Here is a 23,887-nt window from a genome sequence, read left to right as displayed (position 1 = left end):
GGCTGTGATAATGTGTCCACAAACTAGTGGCCCACAAGATAAGTCTGTGCCATGGATGTGTTCTGTTTAGCTCTCAAGATACATTTCTTTAAATTTCATTAGTTGTTATGATAGATAAAGTTTGACAACAGACATTCCAAACATCCTTGTCCCTTGCTGCCACTCAATGATTATTATGGAAAGTCATATAACTGCACTTCCCAGGCTCTCTTGCAGCTAGAGATAACCATGTGACCTATGTTCTGGCCAGAGGCTTAAAGAGAAGTCGGCTAGGAATGGGGTTGGTTTCCAGGAAAACTTTTGCTTTCCTAATTAAAAGTAAAGCTAACTGCTGGCACTGTACCTTTCACCCCTTCTTGCATCAAACATGGATGTACTGCCTGGAGCTACAACAGACATCTTTTATGTGGAGACAAGTATAAAAATGGGAATCCAACATACTATCAATGGTAGAACCTAAAGACATAGAGAGCTTGGATCCTTATGGTATTGTTAAGCTGCTGAATGAGTTAGTCCTGAACTATATATCTTTGGATTTCCTGCTAGACAAGCCAAAAATATTCTTATGTTTTAAACGGTCTTTTGTTACTTGTAGCCAAAATATCATTCCCAGACAATTCAGTTGCCAACGCTGAAAAATCAAGAGATTTCACGTAACATTACTAGTGTTTCTTGAAATAGAAGACTTTTGCCACAACACTGGGTCTGCACTCTCACTTGGTCACAATTGGCAGCCCCTGACATTACTAGTGTTTCTTGAAATAGAAGACTTTTGCCACAACACTGGGTCTGCACTCTCACTTGGTCACAATTGGCAGCCCCTGACAATACAGCTTAAAGTCTCCAACTTGCCAGAAGCCTCATTTGGCTAATTTCATTAATTTTGGTCACCTGCATAATCCCACCACCACATTTAAATGTGTGACCTTCTGTATTATACCTCTCAGTAGGTCTAGCCTAGAACCCAGGTGCCTACTTGAATGCCTAGCATTGCAGAAAACCTCCAATCAATTCCTACTAAAGATGTAGTACAGAGCTTTTACTATAGCAAAAACTCTCCTGAAGCTGCCCAAAAGATGAGTTATTCTGAACTTTATCACTAGAACCAAACTAGAAACTATTTAACAGGAGTTAGAATAGTCAATTTTCTAGTTCTGGAACTCTGTGAAACCCAAGGAAGCAATATTTATGAATAAACCCCAAGAGTTCAATAGTCATCAAAGGTCCAAGAAACCTGCTGGATTTGTTCCATAGAAGTAGCAAGGAAATATAAAAATCACTGCATCCAAATTCCTCAAACAAGAGACTGGGTTGTGATTCAGTAATCTTAACAATAAGGTGAGCTTGCACCACCACTGTACATTACTGGTAAAAGGTTTAGGGTTCTGATGTCCAAAACTATTAAGCCAGAATTTTACAAAAACTCAAATGTCACAGGTGAGAGATGATGTTGGGGGACATTTCAAAAAGGCTGTCATTTAGGAGAGCTAAATAATGGAGACTTTCACTAGAAGCAGTCTCAAAAAATGACACACAACTCTCAGAAGAAAATTCCTTGTCAATTCTTTGGACAAATAATATAAATGAATGGCTGAATTATTTTAAATATCACTCATGTGTGTCACTGAGCATTAAATTTTGGACTCATATGCTTAGTGCAAAAGGTCACTGCATCTTTATCTAAAAAGAATTTTAATAGCTTTAAGGGTAGCCGTAGATAACCACAAACTACAGTTTTCACTATCTTCAAGTGCACTTCATTACATATCACTTCATTACCATTACAGAGATGGTTGTGCTCATTTCAATCCAGGGTGTACAACTTCTCATAAAGTGACCCATGTGAAAGTAATACATATCTGACACAATTCAGTAAAGACCCAAATATATCACCTATAATAAGTTCACTTTGGAAGCCAAGCTTCCAAATCATATAATCATATTAAATTTAAAAATTAAATACTATTATATAATAATGTGCAAAAAGCAAAGAATTAAATCTACTTAACATTAGTAATCACTAGCCGCTACCTAACACTATGCTATAGTCCTAGACATTGTGCTAAGCTTTCATTTAGTTATTTCATGAAAGCCAACATAAATCCTGTAATATAAGGAAACTGAAGCTTAGAAAGGTGATTTTCCCAAGGTCTACGCCTAGTAAGTGGGAGAGCTGGGATTTTAACTCCAGAATCTGGCTCTAGAACTTAAAGTCAATTTAACCACTATGCTATGATACAGCCTACTTCCTTAAGAACAAGAATTTAAGACAGAAAATCATTATTAAGTTAGCCAGAGAGAGAAACTGTCCTTTGAGGTCTGGATTTGGCAGTGAAGAAAAGTATACTCAGAGCCAATGTACAGAATACTTTTCTTCTGAGGAATATAATCAAGAAAGTTTTAGCAGCATTAAAAAAAATTCATTATTTCAATATCACTGTCACATTGGCTACTGATCTTGAAGAAATTCTGCTCTCAATTTCCTGAATGGTATTTCAGAAAGTCAATAATAAATCAAGTGAAGTAGGCAAAAAGGAAAATGAGAAAAGAGAACTTCCTAATTTTAGGGAGGCGTCAAGAGATAATTATCTTATAAGGTATTTTCTCAACTATTGACCCAACTATTGTCAACTATTGACATTTTCAAATAACATTTTCGTATATTTGAATATCTTCCAAAGGCAACTGTCCATTTCAATAATGTCTTTCCTTGTCTTTGAATTAGGACCACATGTAATCCCATTCTACACTACAAGGTTTCACTTTGGAGTCCACACAACTATTGCAGAAAAGTTATTTCTAATTAGAAAATCACTATTACAGTTATTTCAGAAATGTGAGCCACAAAATAGAATACAAAATTTTAAAGTACAAAATCAAATGGGAGATTTCAGCATATAAGAATAAAGAATAAAACACAGAACCTCAATCTTCCAATTTTCTACATCACACGTTCAAGATAAGGCAACTTGTTTTAAAAAGTACACTGTACTAGAAGCTTAAATGATATAAAGTCTTATGCACAGTAGGAACTTAATAAATGTTTGCAAGTGAATGCTATTCAGTAAAGTGAAAAAAAATCTATGGAAAAAACAGAACGAAACAAAAACATAAGCCTGGGACCTGTTAAAACACTATCTTCCTCTAAATGCCATGAATCACCTGAAAAGACAACTGGAAACAAACCAAAGACTAATTTGGTGAGTAATACCTCTCTTTTTAACTTTCCATGTACTGGCATTCTAAACAAGCTCATGAAACAGAGAGGTTCAAATCATCCTTGGGCCTTTAAACTTTTTCACTTTGCACCACAACTATAGTCTTCTATAAGACAATTTTAAGAACACAAGAAGACTTCTCATGGTTTTGTTTAATAAAATTTTCTTGTTTTAATCTTATAGATTAAAATCCTACAAAAAATGGTGCTTAAATGGAAATCTCCTAAGCATATGTTCTTTCTCCTAAGAGCCCTATATTTAATTTTCAAGGTTCTATATCCCACAAGAATGTTTTGTAGGCAAGTGGAGGAGTTCCTGGATTTTTCAGCCACACCTTGCCTAACCAGACTTCCTTTACAGCCAGCACAACTTCCTTTGAAGTTTAATTGGAAACCACAGAATCAGCATAAAAATGCTGAGTTGAGAAATTTGAAGCTTGTATAGACAGATCAAAAAGGCAAATCAAAATATTGTGCTTATAGAAATCTTAATGCAATTTTTTTCAGTACTCTCTCTAAGAAGAAATAGGTTGTTTCTATTTTCTGACAGGTTCAATAATAAGAACTGTAATCAAAGCGCGACCAAAGTCTGAACCAAAGCTCTCTTGTTATATCATATGTGAGTTCATCCAGTTGCTTTAGAAATGCATCTTCAAAAAGCTGCATTCAATTTCTACTGTCAACTGCTTGGTATAGCTGGATTAGACAGATCATTCTTCTCACCTATTGTTTCCTTATACAAAGATATATTTAAACCCATAAATACATTCAGTGTCCTCAGAGTCTCCATATTTTAAAAATATCTATTTACAATAGCCAGGACATGGAAGCAACCTAAGTGTCCATCAACAGATGAATGGATAAAGATGTGGCACATATATACAATGGAATATTAGCCATAAAAAGAAACGAAATTGAGTTATTTGTAGTGAGGTGGATGGACCTAGAGTCTGTCATACAGAGTGAAGTAAGTCAGAAAGAGAAAAACAAATACCGTATGCTAACACATATATTTGGAATCTAAAAACAACAACAACAAATGGTCATGAAGAACCTAGGGACAAGACGGGAATAAAGATGCAGACCTACTAGAGAATGAACTTGAGGAAACGAGGAGGGGGAAGGGTAAGCTGGGACAAAGTGAGAGTGGCATGGACATATATATACTACCAAATGTAAAATAGATAGCTAGTGGGAAGCAGCCGCATAGCACAGGGAGATCAGCTTGGTGTTTTGTGACCACCTAGAGGGGTGGGATAGGGAGGGTGGGAGGGAGGGAGACGCAAGAGGGAGGAGATATGGGGATATATGTATATGCATAACTGATTCACTTTGTTATAAAGCAGAAACTAACACACCATTGTAAAGCAATTATACTCCAATAAAGATGTTAAAAAAATCTGTCAATTTCTGTTTTATTTTGCTATATGATTCATAACCTCGATCATTAAAAACACCAACATATTCAGTCTATGATACAAACTAAGGTGGCCACTTACAGTGGCTACCATATAGCCAAACATTCAACAGATGAATATGCTGCTGGACTTGCCTGGTGGCACAGTGGTTAAGAATCCGCCTGACAATGCAGGGGACACGGGTTTGAGCCCTGGTCTGGGAAGATCCCACATGCTGCGGAGCAACTAAGCCCGTGCGCCACAACTACTGAGCCTGTGCTCTAGAGCCTGCGATCCACAACTACTGAGCCCGTGTGCCACAACTACTGAAGCCCGCACGCCTAGAGCCCGTGCTCCACGACAAGAAGCCACCGCAGTGAGAAGCCCGTGCACCACAACGAAGAGTAGCCCTGCTCACCGCTACTAGAGAAAGCCCACGTGCAGCAACGTAGACCCAGTGCAGCCAAAAATAAAATAAATAAATTTAAAAAAAAATACTGCTAAGCATGGCCTAGAAAACTGATAAGCTCTCAAGTGAAAAAATTTTTTAAAGATTACAGTTACATTATTATTCTGTATGGTGCTCTAGGGTCATTACAAAATCAAACACAACATACTTTGTCATGGAGATTGGCATCTAGAGCTGAGATTCCCCAATTTTTTAAATATAGCTATTATTGAGTTAAAAAATACAAAAGAAAGAAAAAAGGTAAAGAGAAACTAACCCTTGAAATAGGCTATTCATTTGAATTATACTGCCATAAAACAAATATCCTCCCCACCAAATTTGTGTTATGACGAAAAATTGCTTAACAACCAAACAGCAACTCTAAATCACCATCATTATAAAAATGACTAATACTTCATAAGTGCATGCTTATTTGGTGCCAGGCATGATGCTAAGGCATTCTCTCATTTAATGCTTATTTCTGTGAAAGAAGTACTATTATTACCCCTATTTTACAGATGGGCAAATTGAAGCATAGAACAGTTAAGTGAGTTGTCTAAGTCTAGTAAGTTGTAAAGGCAGGGTTCAGATTCAGGCAGGCTGTTTCCAGACCTTACACTCTTTACCACTATGCTAGACTGCTTCATGTTGCTACAGGCATTTCTGAAGGGCTAAGAAGAGAGAAATGAAAATACTTTTAGGGATTTCCCCACTCCCATGTGATTTATACTAGAATCATTGGCAAATACTATTTTTATTCTAAACCACAATCACTTTCTTAAACTCCAAAGAATCAATGAGCTTCCCTAATAGACTAAGATAATGTGTTATGAGTTGCTAACCTGTGGTTTACTTTAATTCCTGCCTGAGATGTGCTAAATATCGTAAATGTGAAAAAAGGGCTCTCCCAAATTGTTGCTCTTTTTATAAAACTGTCTGAAGCAACAAGTGGAAAATCATTGCTCTAATAATTAACTTGCACAGAAATGTCTTCCCTTAAAGTTCAATAAATATAATTTCATACATTCACCTATATGAAGCAGTAAAAAAGAGGTTGTTGTTTTTCTTTAAGTGGGGGAAGGTATAGAGGTGGGAGAGGAAGAACAGGCAAGGGGCAAGGTAATATCTACAAACACACATTTTGCAAAAATAGAAGCTTCAGTATCTGGTTACCATGCCTTAGACAACAATATCTTACAATAATCATCCTGTAGAGAAAACTGGCTTCTAATTGTAAATGGAACTGAAAGAGATTAATATTTAGAAGTAATAAACGTATCTTTCATTTTCTTAGCTGCAAAAATCTTTTGCTCCTCCAACTTTTCCAATTGATCTGTTAAACATTCCCTGTCCAGCATGCCCTACAGAATTGGTATCTTCTTCCCATGTTCACACTTGGTTTGTGCCTCTCCTATTGCCCTCACCATACTAGGGTTTGCTTTGTTTTGTTTTGTTTTAATTCATGCTTAGCTTATAGCTGCCTTCCCCTACTAGACTTTTAAATTCTAAGGCAAGGATAATGCCTTATATCATCCCATAGTGCTTGAGAAGGTTCTCAACAAACTTCTGCTGAACTGAGTTTATCAAGTACCAAGGCATAAGCAGCAAAATGACTCAAATTGCAGTGACTTAAACTAAAGGAGGACAAACAGGAAGCGAAATGGTCCAAAAAAAAGAAGAAGAAGAAATCAAACGGCACCTAGTAGTTGGTCTCTGAGTGTGACAACCAAAGTTTAAATCCCGGCTTTGCCACTCCTAGCTGGGGGAGTCTAGACACCTCTCTGAAAAATCAGTTTCTTCATCTGTAAAATGGGAACAATTATAGTACTTCTTCAAATCATTGTTGTGATGCCTGTTAGTGCTGAATCCAGTGTCTACAGCACAGCAAACACTTGAAAAATGGTAGCTATGCAGTTATACTTTAAGGTTTCTTGCTCATATCACAAATTTTAACAAATTCACTTTAAAGGAAAGCCAAAGTAAGGGCACATGTGTTACAGTTCAAAAGAAGTTATCTTTGCTTCTTCAGCCCCATTTTCTGCACTTTACACAGCATCAACACTGTACTGCTTGTGGCTTCCAGCACACACGTGCCATTTCTGGCCCTGTGCCTTAAGTTCATGCTTAGAAATGCCTGCCTCCCTCCTGCTACTCACCCTCTAATTGCTGGTCAACTCCACTCACTCGTTAAGGCTCAACTCAGTAGTCCTTGCTGGCCTTCCCTCTCTTCCTCAAGGCTTATACATCAATTGTGATTACTACATTGTAATATAATTACTTATTTAATACCAATCTTTCCACTATACTCTAAGCTTCCTGAGGCCAGGGACTAACTGGCTGCTGGATCCCCAATCCTGGCATGAATAAGTAAAGAAATAGATACCTTCAGAATCAAGTATAGCACAGGATACAAAAAGGTGCTAAATTACCTTTTTTTAAAAAAATGAATCAAACAGCTCCAAAAAATCTAGGCTGTAACACAGTACATTATTTCTGCCCATTTCTTTCTAAGCATATCCTCTCCCACCAAGTAAGTGAAATTATTTCACTTTCAGAAAATCAAGGGAACCATGGGACTTTCATTACATTTCAGAGCCAAGATCACCTCACCTGACTTTCTCTTGACAAACAGGAAAATGAGGGGCACTGTGAATAGCAGCTATACTGCTCAGCTGCACAAGAAAATGCAGGGCAGTTTGTAAATGTATCTGAAAAAGACACGGTGCTGAGAACCAGAGTAAGAAAATGGATTGCATTACCTGCACAAAACAGCACTCAGTACCTATTTGCTGATTAACAAGATTCCTTAGGTCTCACCTCCCATGTACACCTGACCTCTGGCATATTTCAAATTGGGTAGAGTCATATCAATAATCAAACTGCTTGGTTTTTTTTTTAAATAGTTTCCCTACTACAGCTAGGTTTCCTGAATGAATGAACAAATAAATCAAACACATGGACATGAGAATGCCTACTATGGGCTAGGCACTGTGTAGCCAACATGACAGCAGGCATTTAATGGAAAAACTGCAAAGCTCTAAGCTGCTGGAACCTGGAACGATATGCAATGGTGATACACAGAAAGGTAGTATGGGCTCTGCATGGTGCCTTTTTCAGACAGGGCATAATCTAGAATCTGCTCCCTCTCACTAAAGCCAGATAGAAAGGACAAGAGACTTGAAGACACATTTTAAGTACCAAAGAACCGCTCTTCCTCTGGACTTTCCAGATACCAGTCAAATTTTAAAATCTAAGCTAGTTTAAGTTTATTTTCTGTCCGCACAACTTTTTTTTTTTTTATAAATTGACTTATTTATTTTTGGCTGCATTGGGTCTTCGTTGCTGCGCACAGGCTTTCTCTAGTTGCAGTGAGCGGGGCCTACTCTTCATCGCGGTATGCGGGCTTTGCACTGCGGTGGCTTCTCTCGTTGCGGAGCATGGGCTCTAGGTGCACAGGCTTCAGTAGTTGTGGCTCGCAGGCTCTAGAGCACAGGCTCAGTAGTTACGGCGCATGGGCTTAGTTGCTCCACAGCATGTGGGATCTTCCCGGACCAGGGATCGAACCCGCGTCCCCTGCGCTGGCAGGCATACTCCTAACCACTGCACCACCGGGGAAGTCTCTGTCCACACAATTTAATGAATACTAAATAATATGTGCTAACCTAACTAAAATCCTGTGGGAAGAGCAATGGAACTTCACTGGAACACACTCTAGCTTATATCCTAATGTAGTATTTCCCAGAGGTGGAATTAGAAAAAAGGAGTGATTGTATCATAAAATGAACTGGGACAAGTTAACTATTTGGAACAAAATTAATTTAATATTTATCTCACACCATGCAGTAAAATTAAGTATAAAAATAATCTATAAAACAATTTAAGAAAATATCAGTGAATATTTCTCTACTCTGTTGATGGAAAATTGAACTAAGTAGAAAAACAATGGAAACACACATACAGACTTTGAGATGACAGCATTAAAATTTTTTAATGTCTGTACATCAAAATGAATAAAAAACAAATAGAACAGAATGGCAAAGGAAAACCAAGGCAAAATGTGTAACATAACAGAAAAACGTTAATATTATAAGTATACAAAGAATATTTACAAATCAATATGGCAAAAATAACTCCATGAAGAAAGCTGGGCTAATCACATGAATGACTTAAAAGACAGGGACTATAAAATAAATAATGGTAAGTATTTGAAAAATGTTTAACCTCTGACTTAAAAAAAAAAAGGCAACTCAAAACAATAATAAAATACTAGTGTTGAAGAGAGTTCTGGGGTCAGACACCAGACCTATAATCTTGGGCAATTCATTTTACTTCCTTGAGCCTCAATTTTCTTTGTAAATTAGAGACAATAATACCTAAACCACAGGAGTGATGTAAAAATTAAACAATATAATGAACGTAAGGTACTTAGCACAGTGTTTGGCACACAGTAAATGTTCAGTAAACAAGAGCTCTTAAAATGATAAAGAAAACAAATGATGACAATATTCAGGGCTGATGAGGGTACAATGAAGCAGACATTTTTATACATAGCTCATCAACAAAATTTGATTCAACTTTTATGGAGGACAATTTAGCAATATTTATCAAAAGTCTTAAGGGTAGGGACTTCCCTGGTGGAGCAGGGGTTAAGAATCCGCCTGCCAATGCAAGGGACACGGGTTCAAGCTCTGGTCCGGGAAGATTCCACATGCCGCGGAGCAACTAAGCCCATGCGCCACGACTACTGAGCCTGTGCTCTAGAGCCCGCGAGCCGCAACTACTGAGCCCGTGCGCCACAACTACTGAAGCCCAGGCGTGCTAGGGCCCGTGCTCTGCAACAGAGAAGCCACCACAATGAGAAGCCCACAACAAAGAGTGGTCCCCGCTCGCCCCAACTAGAGAAAGCTCACGCACAGCAACAAAGACCCAATGCAGCCAATAAATAAATAAATAAATAAATTTTAAAAAAAGTCTTAAGGGTGGTCGTATTCTTTGGGCTTCTAGAAACAAATCAGTGCTTAAAAACAATGGAAGAACTCAAAATGGAAAAAATTGCTAAATATGACTATATCCATCGATCCATCCATTGATCCACAGTCCAATATTTTTGACCCTGGTGATACAAAAATATGTAAATAGACCCAGTCCCTGGCTTAAAGGTTAGTTGGAGAGATAAGCAATCAAACAGTACAATAAAGAGATAAGAGCCACGATGGGTAAGTATAGGGTGCTATGTTGCGCACAGAAGGAGCACCTACCATAGTCTGGGAGTGGAGTCAGGGAAGCTTCCCAGAAGAAGTGACATTTAAGCTGAGACCTGAAGGACGAGCAGGAATTAGTCAGGTAAAGAGATGAAGGGAAGGTTTCCAGGAAAAGGGAACAGCATGTGCAAAAGCCTAGAGATCAAAGGGAGCATGGCATGTCAGCGTGACTTGAGCAGTGTGCAAGGCAGGGACTTGGGAAGAAACAAGGCTGAAGAGGTAAGCAAGTAAAAGCCTTAGTAAAAGTCTTGCTAGCAAAACTCTGGAGTATAGACTTTATTCTAAGGGCAATACAAACAATTAAAAAGCAAACAGTTTTAATAAATAAAGGGGTAATATTCATAACGTATCAAGGGAATACACAGATTGAAAAGAATACATAGCTCATAAAATAGAAATACAGGATTATAGTGAAGGTGGAACAACTCTGTAGGTTTATTAAAAAATCACTGAATTGGGGCTTCCCTGGTGGCGCAGTGGTTGAGAGCCCGCCTGCCGAGGCAGGGGACACGGGTTCGTGCCCCGGTCCGGGAAGATCCCACATGCCGCGGAGCGGCTGGGCCCGTGAGCCATGGCCACTGAGCCTGCGCGTCCGGAGTCTGTACTCCACTATCCACTACGGAAGAGGCCCCAACAGTGAGAGGCCCGCGTACCGCAAAAAAAAAAAAAAAAAAATCACTGAATTGCACACTTTTTAAAACAGTTTATTTTAGGGCCTGTAGTCTATACTTCAATAAAATTATCTTTTTAAAAAGTTAACAAAAATGCCTAATAAACATCTAAAAAATATTCAACTTGTCTAATAATAAAATGCATATCAAGCCAACTAGGTACTACTGTTTACCCTCAAAAATTACCAATGATTAACAATAAAATGAGAATAAGGCTAAGCGTTAATAAGGCTAAGAGAAATGAGCATTCTTACACTATGTTGGTTGGAATAAATGTTAACTGGGAACAACCGTCCTAGGAAGTATAACTATGTAACAGGAATCTTAAAATTGTATGTACTCTGTGATCCAGTAATTGTATTTCTTGAAATCTTAATAAATGTTCCAAAATGCAGTCAAATATTTGACTACACAATGATGGTCACTGCAATGTAATTTATAATAGAAAAAAAAGTTAGGAAAAACCCGAGATATTCACCAATAATGGAATGGTTAGAATGAGTTATAACTACTCAACGCAGCCATTTAAGTGATTTGGCAATACATCTATGATATATATAAAACTTTTAAAAAGCATACAAAATTATACATACAGCAGCATTTCAGCCATGTAAAAATACACGCTCAGCTGTATGGCATGTATCTTTTATTCTCTTTTCTGTGCTTTTCCATATTTTCCAAATTTCCTACAACTGGCATGTATTATTTCTACAGTTCAAGAAACTTTCTAAAGCTGTCTTCAAAAAAATTAAAAAGTGTCACTTTTAAGTATATACTTTATATAAATCAATTTCATATTTGCTATGGCTTTATTTTCTCTGACTAGGGAGAGAGGTGTGGTCATATCTGAATATACATAATTCAATAATATCTATTTATCCCACATCCCCATTTGTTTATATATATATATATATATATATGAATTGCCCAATTAATTAAAATGTGCATCTTTTTTTAACATCTTTATTGGAGTATAATTGCTTTACAATGGTGTGTTAGTTTCTGCTTTATAACAAAGTGAATCAGTTAGACATATACATATGTTCCCATATCTCTTCCTTCTTGCGTCTCCCTCCCTCCTACCCTCCCTATCCCACCCCTCTAGGTGGTCACAAACCACCGAGCTGATCTCCCTGTGCTATGCGGCTGCTTCCCATTAGCCATCTATTTTACGTTTGGTAGTGTATATATGTCCATGCCACTCTCTCACTTTGTCACAGCTTACCCTTCCCTCTCCCCATATCCTCAACATCAAGACCTTGGTGAAACTTGGATGGATCTCTATCTGAAAATACACTTCACTGAATCCCGACTGCTTAAACCAAGACAAAACAAGATTAAGCCTTCTTACGATGATTTGGGGTCATCACTATAACCATATAATAGTTGCTCTGAAGGAGTACTGGGTCTTAGAGGGGTATTTGTCCTTACATTAAGTAGTCCCTAACTGCTAAATTTTTTCCTTGGGTCAGCTATTTATAGGTTTTCTTCCTCCTCCCTTGCTGTAAAACCATTCAACTATTATTTCCCAGAACTTTAAGGAGCCTGCCTTTAGCAGCACCTGCCCCTTTCCATTCCTATTTTGCTGCTGGTAATCTTCTATGAGCATGGAAACTAAATATTCAAGTTTATAAGATTTCTATGTAAACCAAGAGATAATAGGCTTCAAATAAGGGTATCACCGAAAAATGATTTGTACAAGACTTGGATGATTCTGTTCTAGACAGTCAAGACAGAAAGTCAAAACAGACAATATATAAATGGACTCAAAAGACAGTGTGAGTTCTTGATTGCATCTCAAGTCTTGATTCCTTTTCTCTATTGGCAGTCAAGTTCTCAGGATCAGAAACTAATATGCTGTCTCTCTTATCACTCCGTGGACCAGGAGCCAAGGAACTTAGTTCTACTGCAGGATCTTATACCAACCAGTTTTCCAATCTTCAGCAAGCCTTTTAACCTTGGTATTTGTCCTGCGTAACTTATGAGGCTATTCTAGAATTAAATTAGACCATGAACACAAGACACTCTGAAAAGCATAAAGCACTTTTACAAAAGTAAAAGATTTTTATGGTATTTCACTGTATTTATATAACCCTGGACCAATACAGGTATCCATTCAGAAAATTCATACCAGATAGAAGAGATAATTCTTAAATTGCCCCCAGTTAGTTAGAAACATCTAGAACAATATATTCCAAGAGTTGGCATCTCTGATTCCTCCTCCCCTATATCCAATCCCAGGTCCTTTGCGTCTTCTCCACAATCCCTTGCATCTGTCCTTTTCCTTCCCTTCTTTCACATTCCCAGTTCATGCCTTTATTATCTCACACCTGGGCTACTGTAACAGCCTCTAACCTGCTCCACTCATGCCCTACCTCTCAACTCCCTCTGGCCCACAGCTGCTAGATCAGTTTTCTTAAAACACCACTGTGATCATATCCGCTCAAAAACCTCTGAGGACTCTCCATTACCTTCTCTATCAAGTTCAAATTCCTAAGCTCAGCAGTCCCTTTGCAGCCCTAGCTGCCTCCCCACCTTTATCTATTACTACTCTTCGAAACAAATCCTTCTTCAAACTGGTCTATTTAATAAGTCCTTCAGATATGCGTTGTACGTTCCTGTCTCTAAGTCTTGGTGTATACAGCTTCTTTCCACCTGGAATACTCTCTACTTCCCAGCTTCTATCTCGGCCTATGAACATTCAACCTATCCTTCAAGGCCTAGTTCAAGAGCCACCTAACTATGTATACTTCTCTTTGATTACCAGGAAGGAAAAAGATGGAAGATTCTAAAGTTAGACACATCTGTGTTTCAATTACATCTTCAACAGGTGAGTGTCACTGGGTACATTCCTTAATAGCCCTTTGCCTCAGTTTCATCAGTAAGATGGGGATAATAGCAATTTCCCTTGGGCATACTGTGAGGAGTAAATAAGTTAATCCATGTAAGGCACTTAGATGTTACATATTATTATTACTACTATTGCCATTAGTGAATTTATCTTAATTTGAATTCAGACAATACTTATGGCCATTTACAAACTGGCTGTTCATGTACATACAGTAGCATCCCCTCACTCTCCTTTTCTACTCTCACATGTTTGTTCCTCCTCCAGTCCCTGTCCCTTCCCTCACCCCCTCCCTCCCAAGATTACAGACCCTGATAGATAGGGTCAATATTTTAGATAGGGTCAATATCTTATACATCTTGATACTATAATAGTCATTCACACCCAGTAGATGATCAATAGATTTGTTTAATCTCTAATGAAAGAACACTGAAGAGCTGACGGTATTAAAATGTCTTACCTCCTACAGTGAAAAAGCGTAACAGAATGCTTAATATGATTAATTAAAAAACCCTAAATTTCCAGCCTCACAAAATTAAATCTCTCCTTTTGAGGTTCTGTAGATTCTTTCTGTTCTCTTTTAAAACAAACAACTCAACTTATTCATGCAGCAAGAGATGCAACAGCAAATATATTCAAGTCGGACAGCAGTCAAATACTGGAACACAAGGACCATGAGACAAGTCAACTGAAAAAGCTCTGGATAAAGTGGAATAGGAAAACAATTTAAAGGGAAGGGTAACTGGGTCATAGTCATGCTAACAATGCTGACTGTTACACACACACACACACACACACACACACACGTCCCAGGATTCTTTTGCTCCCAGGGCCACATATAAACTGAAATACCCAGGTTACTATAGCAAGTAGATGTAGAAATATCAGTCACTTAGCTCAACAACTGAGCTTACCACATGATCAATTTAATTACCTATGTCAAAAGTGCCTATTAACATACCTCCAGATTCTAAAATAACCAAATGTTGGCTAATTAAGTTACATCAAGTAGATATGGTACTACTAATCATTCACCTCAAGAAAATTAGTATGATAACGTGATACACATATATTATTATTACAGCATAAACTGCTTCCAACAATGCCCAGGGAAAATCATGTCAATATAATACTGGTTCCTGGTTTGCCTACATGACTCAATTAACCTTCAGTTGCTTTCTCAGCCAAAATCTGGCATGGTAACCACTTTCTTCCAAAGGTTTACTGGTGGAGTGAATTAAGATGGTCTGATGGTATGTTAGTGACTTTCCAAAAACTAGCATAAAATACCACATATAAGAATAAAGTATATTAAATTTCCATTCCTGTGATACTTGTCTTCAGAGGACCCTTAAATATTTTACTAGCTTTCAAGTGCAGTTATTCTCAAATCACATAATCTTCAGAGTTGGAAAGAGCCCTTTTACCACCTCCTAGGCAAAAGGCCCTCCAGCCTTTGCTTGAACCTTTCAGCAATGGGCACTCACTATTTTGCAAGGCAGTCCACCCCACTGTTACAAAATTCCTCCTTAGAATGATTGGAAATCTGCCTCCCTGAATTTCTTTCTATCCAAGGATCCTAGCTAGTTCTGCTCTCTGGAAACAACACGAAGTAAGGTAACCTCTGAAGTATAATCACTTCTAGAATTAGGATACAGCTGCCAATTTGGTCACACAAAGTGCAAAAGCTAGCTCAGGAAAAAAGAAACCACCACTCTACACAACAAAATTTTGAAATTCAGGAAACTACGTTGAAATTACAAACCAGCACACTTTCAAGACGTCAACATTCACACACACCTCAGTTAACATATACATATGAAGAGTAACCCGAATTTTTACAGTGGAAGGTAGTACAGCGTTTACTGAATATGTTTTTGCAAGCTGAAACCACTACATCCACCAACACAGTTTTTTAAATTACTGTTCTGAAGGAAGTTCAAAATGGTTTTTCCAATTTCTCATATATTCATTCCACTTATTCCCTCTAAAACATCTAGTTTTTTTTTTTTTAAGATCCCATTTCCCCCCACTGGTACAATATTTTATTTAAAAAAATAAATATTTTCAGGGGAAAAAAAAGGCTAAAAGAATGGAGCGTAAAGGAGTGGGGGTGGGGCGAAGGTAAAGAAGGGCCCAGCAGGAAAAGGCTGGTTACTGGGTATTTTCCTTCTGGAAGCACGCTTCACTGGCACAGGCATCTGAAGTAACGAGCCATACAAACACGACCCAAGAACAAGAACGATCATGAGCAATGAGTGTAAGGCATAAATGTCTGTGAGATGTAAATGAATTGGCACTGGTCATCAAGCAGCGCCAGATGCTTCGGGACCTCGAAGAGGTAAGAGATCCAAAGAGCAGAGACCACGGCCACCCTTTGGAGGAGAGGAGGAGGGGAGAAACCAAGGAGTAACTACCGTTCAGCCGTCCAATGAAGCCCAACGGACAGGGCACAAAAAGACAGCGAGTGACCAGGGTGAAGAAAGACACCCGGAGAGCCCGAAGGGCGTGCAGTGTGCGAATACGGAACGGGTCCCTGAAATGGGCGCGGGTAAGGGGATGTGGGTGTGTGTATGGGGCAACGCAGGAGTCCCAGGGTCCTCTCCCCGCAGCGGAGCAACAGAGGGTAAAGGAAGGGGGAGGGTGAAAAGCAAGAATGACTCATTCCCGAAAGGAAGTGCTCAAGCCAGAGGAAGGCATGCCACAGGGGGGTTCGGGGCGAGGACTGTGAGGCGCTAGGTGCTCAGAGTGATGGGGGCACAAATCGACGTTCTGTAGTTCCTGCAGCTCGTCTTTAAGATGGGGGGGTGTGGGGGGTTCGCGGCAGCAGAGTGCCCAGGCCTGGGAAGCGGCGCGGCGCGTGCGCAGTGGCGCTCGGCGGGACCCGCTGAGGCAGAGCGGAGCCGCAGTGACAGAAGCGAGCAGAGCGGCTGCCGGGAAAGACTCACCGAGGCGCAGGGGCTGGAGGTAGTGCTGGGGGTAGGCGACCGCTGGACTGTGACCAAAGCCATCTAGGCGCTGCTGGGCTGTTCCGGGCAGGGCATTCTTGTCCTGAGTGTGGGGGGCGGGAGGGTGACGGAGCCGGGATGAGGCAAGGGGTGTGGGGTGGGGATGAGGGGGGCGGGGAGAAGGAGGAGGAGGAGGAGGAGACCGCGCGAACGGCAGCAGGCTCCGCACCCACCACCGGACTCTCGCAGACTGACGCGCTGAACTGGCGGCTGGCGGGCGGGCGATTCGGCAGCTGCGGGGCACAATGAGCGCTCCCAGTGCGCAGGCGCCACCTGTCAGCAACCGCCTCTCCCCTCGGCGCGCGCCGCCGCCTGGCCGTAACCCTTGAGTTGCCGGAAGCCGGCCGGGTGCGTGCGCCAAGGGCCGCCGCCCCCTCCCGGGTTTCCTCCTTGCCTCTGGAATCACGCAGTTTGGCTGCGCCGGGGGCTGTGGAGTGGGTTGGGGGGCGGGGTCTCGGAGCTGAGGGTCGCTGGAGCCCCCACTCCTGAGGGACGACCATTTTCTGAGGTGGGGTGCACAGCTTAACCCACCTTCGTGAGAAGAAACTGAGGTAAAAATCCTGAGGCAAACATGTTTCCGGATGGGAAAGGGCGCCGCGGGGTTTCAAACGCTTTCTCTGGGCGTGGGTGGGGCTTACTGGGCTAGAGACCCTCCCTTTGACCCGGCCCTCGGGGAGGCTTTTTCTGAGCTTTCCCACCCTTCCGTCTCCGACTCTATGTTTTGGGATGAGACTTTTTGAAAGTAAGAAAGATTTGTAATTTTATACCCCGGGAGTCTTTATGGTACCCTCGTGCTTCCTCTATTATCCTGGCCCCTGTCTTAGGACTCATTCATTATTCGTGAGGTGCAGAGAGGCCGAGCGAGCCTGGGAGGCCGAGCAAGCTGGGCTCACGGAGTTGGAAGGGTCCAACCTGCTATTTACCTCCCACTTGCTTCCTGCTGGCAAGAAGTTCTCTTGACTAAACAGGATTTGCTCCTAGGGGTTTCCTCTCCTTCGTCTTTAGATTTCATTATTTCATAGACACATGCGGAATGCCGATTAAATAGTTTAAAGAAATCGCTTTCTAAAAGATAAATCAGCTGAACATAAGTCAAGAATGTAATGAAAAATCAAGATTGAAGGTGGGGGGGGAATCGCACTATGCAAATGCCATTGATTGATTACACAGGGCAAGAGAGTTGACAAAGCTGTTTCTCAATTTGAGTGGATGTGCTGGTAAATACTACCATACATATCAAAGCTGTAAAACACACACATTCAGCAGTTTGCAGTTATTAACCCACCGCCTTATCGCTCAGACTCTCTTGGATCTTATTGCTTCTTTTAAACTGACAGAGCTGTCGTGAGCTCTTTCTGGCCGCTTTATGGTTAAGTGCCACTAGAGCCCTCTGTGCTGAGCCTTTGTTGTCTCCTTGGGGCCCTGTGGTTGAAATAATTAGCAGGGAGGTTCCATCAAGAATCAGACACTGAGGGTCCCTGTACTGTACAGTCCTATGTAGAATGCACTGCAGAGAAGCTAGCTGGTAGGCTTTTGCCCCCTGGTGGTGGTCAAGAGTGCCTGCGAGACAAAATTAAACAAAGATGTATGGTTCACAGATTAAACAATCTGACTTGTGTTTTTCCCAGAGCTACTTAGTAAACAGGAAAAGAGAAGACAAAGTTCAGAAGTAAGAACTTTGAACCAAAGCTTAGGAGACAAAACAGGAGGCTATATGCGTAGGTAAGAATTATACATAGCTGAAAGCTGAATGAAGGCAAATAAATGAAACGTGCTTTATAAACCAAAGTATCATTCTAGAGAAAAGTATTATTCAAATCAATAGGTCTTAGTAATGTACTTATATGTTAATTTTCTTACTGACTCAGGGACAGCAACACTGATTATCTACTTTTATGTAGCATTATGTAGCAACATTATCGGAAGATGATAATCTTACAGTGTAAGATAATCCTACAGTGGGAAAGAGCACTACCCTAGGAATCAGAGACCTGGCTTCTAGTTCCAGCTCTGTAAAACCTTGAACAAATGGCTTAAACTTTTTGAGCTTTAGTTTCTTCATTTCTGCAACGGAGCTCTAACTCACAGGATTCCTGTGATCAAATGAGAAAAAAAATGTAAAGTGCAATATGAACTGTAAAGCCCCATATATAATTAAGATAACTTTATTATTCTCATAAGTTTGTTCCAAGTTCAGTGAGCTTTTGCTGAGTGTATCCTATGTGTAGAAAATAGCATCAAGCAGAAAGGTAATAAAAAAAAAGAATGAAAAATACATGATTCCATGCCTTTTCTTAACAGTAGGAGAAGTAGATTAGTGGTCAAGACATGTCTCATTTGTATGTAGGTATAGTACATCATTATTCATCACATCTGAGGTGATAAAATCCTGGTCAAAATTGGGATTGTAAGGTACCCAAATTCACATAAGGCTTGTAACAGAAAGTTAATTTATTTACAGGAGAAATATCTCTTCCTGGCATATGCCTTTTAAGGAAACTAAGATTTGGAAATTGTTGGTGCATGTTCATTGATTTATTCACCATTAATTGAGAAAATACCAAGGGTGTATTATACACTAGTCACTGTTTTAAAAACAAAAGTCTATCTACCCCTCATAGCTTGTTAGCAGGAAAAAGCTCATCAAATAATTACAGTAAGGTTTAGTGGTACTGTTGCTTCAGTTGCCTCTGCTAGGCCCCAGAAGTACACACACACACACATATATATATGAGAAGTCTAGATATGTACAAAGTGCTTTAGAAACACAGAAAAGGTCTGGGCAAATAAATGTATGCTTTATGATATTGGATTTCAGGCTTTGCCTACAGATCCCAGTATAGCCACGTTGTGAAATGATCTGGATCACATGTGAGCATTTGCAGTCTATGCTCTCTGCACCATTTATACCCATTCTTTCCTGGGCTCCACCCTGCTTCCTACTTGGTCTTCTGGTGATCTGAGGGAAGAGGTCATAATATGCTAGCTGAATTCGAGAAGACAGAGGCCAAGAGCAGGATTCCCAAAAGAGGGAGCCAAAGAGAAAAGTTCTCCTAGCTCTATTTAGAGCACCTTTCTTCTTCCCACCTGTGATAATGGAGGCCTCCTTGTGCCATTGGAGTTCATTTAACCCTTAACTTGTATTATCACTTCTTCAAGGTGAAATTATAAGGGAGCTTTTGAAATTTCTGAGATCAGCTGGTTCTTAAGCTTTGAGAACCTGATGAAAACTGTTAGCCATTTCTCCAGAAAGATACATTTACATATTTCACACACACACTGAAATGCATTAAGGGGTCCCAGGTTAAGAATCCTGGTTTAAAGGTTAAAGCAGTGCTTCTCAACCTTTTTTCATATCATGACATCCATAGAAATGATATTGTTCAGCACACTGGGATAAATTAGAGGGGATTTGGAGGCAACAATATGGGGCTTGGTGAAAAAAGTTATTTTCTTTTTATAATTATAATGAGAAAAATAACAAACATATTTAAGGGTGATATTAAATATTGAATTTGTATAAGCTTCCAAATAAAGTCTCTCAAAAATTTAATGAAAAACCCGAGATTGCCTCTATAAACATGACATTTTCTATGTAGGGTTTTATGACCGAAATGACTGCATGTAATTTCTGAACAAGACAGTTTAACAGTGATCAATTAGTAGTCATTATTGATGAGAATTTAGTTCATACAAATAGGTGATAAATTTAAAATAATTTTCACAACTATTCAAAATTTGCAAGTATAAATTATGTGTGACTCCAGTAGCTCTTACTTTTTTCCCACTAGAAAATGTAATGTGGTAATATCTTATGATAGCATGACTGGATTTAGAATCCACTCAAACTTTTTCATATTAAGTATATTTTACCAAATAATGACAAAACTCCCATTTGCAGGGTAGGACTGTGTTACGAGAGCAATAATTCTGCAGCTAACTTGGATGTAACTAAAAGGGCACATCAGCCATAAACAAAGGGAAGAATTCAATATATATGAAGAGAGATTAAGAGCTGAGTCCATGAGGAGTATCTGGCAGACTTCCCTGCCTTTCCTGGCCACAGCTTAGGCTCTGAGTCCTGCTCCTTGAGTGCCTGGAGCATGCACTCCTCCAGCAGCTCCAAGGTTCAGTGTTTATGATGAGCAGCAATACACACCGCAACTGGCCTCTGAAAGTGATGTCTTAGAGATAGAACATTCCTTTGCTTTGCTTCTTTATTAGAAGATACTTCCTTTAATAAAGCAAGTCCGCCATTGTGTTTGCCTCCTGTGGAACCATGGGGCACACTAGGACGGATCATCAGACTCTGATTCTTTGGGTCACTCTTTGAGAATCCTTAAGTCAAACTGCTTCTGGCCAGGGGTGAATTATGTAGCGGCACCAACCACCATACTCCTTTCAGGCCACTCCTAGGGCTGAATAGATAACTATCTTGCAGTACGTCTGTAACTGATTGATCACAGGCCAAATGAAGTATGTCATTTAAAAGACTGTATAGCTAAGCTTGTTAAAATGTGGGGGGGGAAATCATTCTTTATAATCCAACCCCTTACATTTGAAATGACTAGTTACAAATTATAAAACAAGTAGAAATATATAGAGATAGAATATAAAATAGCTAAGAGTGAGTGGAGTATGATTGAGTCATGTATTGCCTCTACCTGGTTGTAATTCTTAAATTTTAATAATCTTATACTAATTTATTGATAGTCAGTGTCCAGATAGGAGATAAAATTCACACCAGTTATTTGAACAGATAATTTAACAAGAATTGTTAACTAGGTATGAAGTTAAGTAGGTGACTGAAAAACTGAAAAGAGAAATCTAAGGTGTGACAGAGGTAGCAACTGTTATTACCTTTAGGACTGAAAAACAACCTAAACAAAGGAATTAAAGGGAAAAAAATTACAAACTTGGAGGAGTGAGCCCACAGAGCTGAAACTCAGGTCTCTGAGAAGAAGACACTGCCTGGCTGCCGTTGGTGTCTCTGAGCTTAGATGGGGTGCTCCATGGGACCCAGCAGTCTGGGGCCCAGACCTCTGCAGCAGGAACACTGGCTGGCTGATGTCAATGAAAACTACAAAACTTTAGAAAAACTGCAAACTGGATTCAGCTGCTGCTACCAGGTTAAAGAAGCATAGCTGGAGTGAAGCACACTGGAACCAAAACACCACAGGAAGCAGTCGTGAGGTAGACAGGAAGGAACAAGTCTCTTGTCCTTCCTCAGCCTTGTGGTCTCCATCTGATGCCCCCAATTAGCAGAGCTTAACAGAGCCAGCTGGCAAGGCAAAGAAATGTGGTTTTCATACTCCAGCTCCAGCATGAAAGAAAAGTACAAAAGGGTGAATTTGGAGCTGAGAAAATAATCTAATAACTGGCACTTGGCTGATGTAGAAATTGATACCAGAAGTGGAATTTATCTTCCATCCGTTGGTTTTGCATATATTTCATGAAGACAATTAAAGACCTCGCTCCTTTTGTTCCCCGGATCCAATCAGCATAATGTCATCAATGTACTGGACCAACTTAATGCTGATTGGAAGGTGAAGATGCTCAGTATCTCTGTGGACTATATTATGGCAGAGAGCAGGAAAATTGATGTAGCCATGGGGCAAGACTGTGAAGTTATATTGTTGGCCTTGCCAAGTAAAAGCAAATTGCTTCTGGTGTTTCTTGCCAATTTGTATGGAGAAATAAGCATTTGCTGGATCACTAGCTGCATACCAAGTGGCACTGGCTGTGTTGATTTGCTCCAGTAAAGTTACTACATATGGAAGAGCAGCTGCAATTGGAGGCATCACCTGATTAAATTTATAATCACCCACACTCATTCTCCAAGATCCATCTGCCTTCTTCACAGGCCTAACAGGTAAATTAAATTGGCGAGAGATAGATTTCATCACTCCTGCTTCCTTTAACCTTTATTGGTGTCACTAATCTCTATAATCCCCCATTCTGCCATCCCAAGGAAGCAATAATTTTTGTTTACTCTTCTGGTGTATGGGGGAGGTGGGAGGGGGTTCCCAAGGGCTTCAACATGGCTCTTCATTGTCCTTATTCCAGGATCAAAGAACCAATATGGAAATTCTGCCAGTTACCAGGTATCTATTCTAATTATACATCCAGGAGCTGGTGAAATCACCGCAGAGTGGTTCTATGGGCCTACTCTGCCCACTGTGATACAAACTTGAGTTAAGGGGACTTCCCTGGTGGCGCAGTGGTTAAGAATCTGCCTGCCAATGCAGGGGACATGGGTTCGATCCCTGGTCCAGGAAGATCCCACATGCCGGGGAGCATGTAAGCCTGTGCACCACAACTACTGAAGCCGGCACACCTGGAGTCCATGCTCCACAACGAGAAGCCTGCGCACCACAAGGAAGAGTAGCCCCGGCTCACAACTAGAGAAAACCCATGCGCAGCAACGAAGACCCAACGCAGCCAAAAATAAATAAATAAATAAATTTTAAAAAGCAAAACACAAACCAGTTAAGACTCCATCTCTCACCTGTCCAATACAGGCCCCACTTAAACTGGTGGAATGCATTTGGGTCCCCAGAAATTAACACCAATTAATGCCAATGTTTAGAAGTCCCTGAAATACCTGAATATTAATCTTTTTCCTCATTACACAGTCATTTTAGGAAATGGCCTAAGGTCTTTGTGGAGAAGACTTGGAGGAAGATTTTCAGTATATGCTATGGTAGTGCTGCAGAATCCTTCCTTAAGGGGATCCAGCCTGCCCTTTCAATTAAGAGGCTCAGCTCTGGAAACTGGGTGAGAGAAGTCAGAACTCTCCACTATGGTGACTAAAGTCATATTTTTGGCTACCATATATAGATTTTTAAATATTATGTGTAGATGATCAATACTTTATTAGGCTGCCCATCTATTTTAATCCTGGGACCACCATAATCATTTAGCTGAATGTCAAAAATAATCTGATTACCACTGTATCTCTACTTCTCTTTATGGTAAATGTGCCTGCCTTGTCTTTGGTGGATAAACACTGACATCTGGCTTCTGCTGCCTGAAAT

The 23,887-nt window shown here is 40.1% G+C and overlaps 2 protein-coding genes across 12 annotated transcripts in view; one reads left to right on the top strand and one right to left on the bottom strand.

Annotated features, from left to right (window-relative positions):
* Window positions 1–17,069, bottom strand: part of SSH2 (slingshot protein phosphatase 2) — a 252,214-nt gene extending 235,145 nt beyond the window's left edge. For 3 of the 4 annotated variants that reach the window (XM_067715346.1, XM_067715347.1, XM_067715350.1), the window contains exon 1: window positions 16,791–17,069. In XM_067715346.1, coding sequence (XP_067571447.1) covers window positions 16,791–16,853 — 63 coding nt within the window. In that variant the 5' untranslated portion in view covers window positions 16,854–17,069. Of the gene's footprint in view, window positions 1–10,320; window positions 10,380–16,790 lie in introns of all 4 variants that reach the window. The other variant, XM_067715348.1, reaches the window with a different exon arrangement.
* EFCAB5 (EF-hand calcium binding domain 5) overlaps window positions 16,677–23,887 on the top strand; it is a 114,145-nt gene continuing 106,934 nt past the window's right edge. For 6 of the 8 annotated variants that reach the window (XM_067715344.1, XM_067715341.1, XM_067715337.1 and 3 more), the window contains exon 1: window positions 16,715–16,809. The gene's annotated coding sequence lies outside the window, so the exon portion shown is untranslated. Of the gene's footprint in view, window positions 16,810–17,268; window positions 17,402–23,887 lie in introns of those variants that run through there. The other 2 variants (XM_067715338.1, XM_067715339.1) reach the window with 2 other exon arrangements.

The sequence above is a fragment of the Pseudorca crassidens genome, chromosome 19 (genome assembly GCF_039906515.1).
Source record: "Pseudorca crassidens isolate mPseCra1 chromosome 19, mPseCra1.hap1, whole genome shotgun sequence".
Taxonomy (NCBI): Eukaryota; Metazoa; Chordata; class Mammalia; order Artiodactyla; family Delphinidae; genus Pseudorca; species Pseudorca crassidens.
Note: the sequence above shows the minus strand (reverse complement) of the source record. Positions and strands in the feature narration are given on the sequence as shown.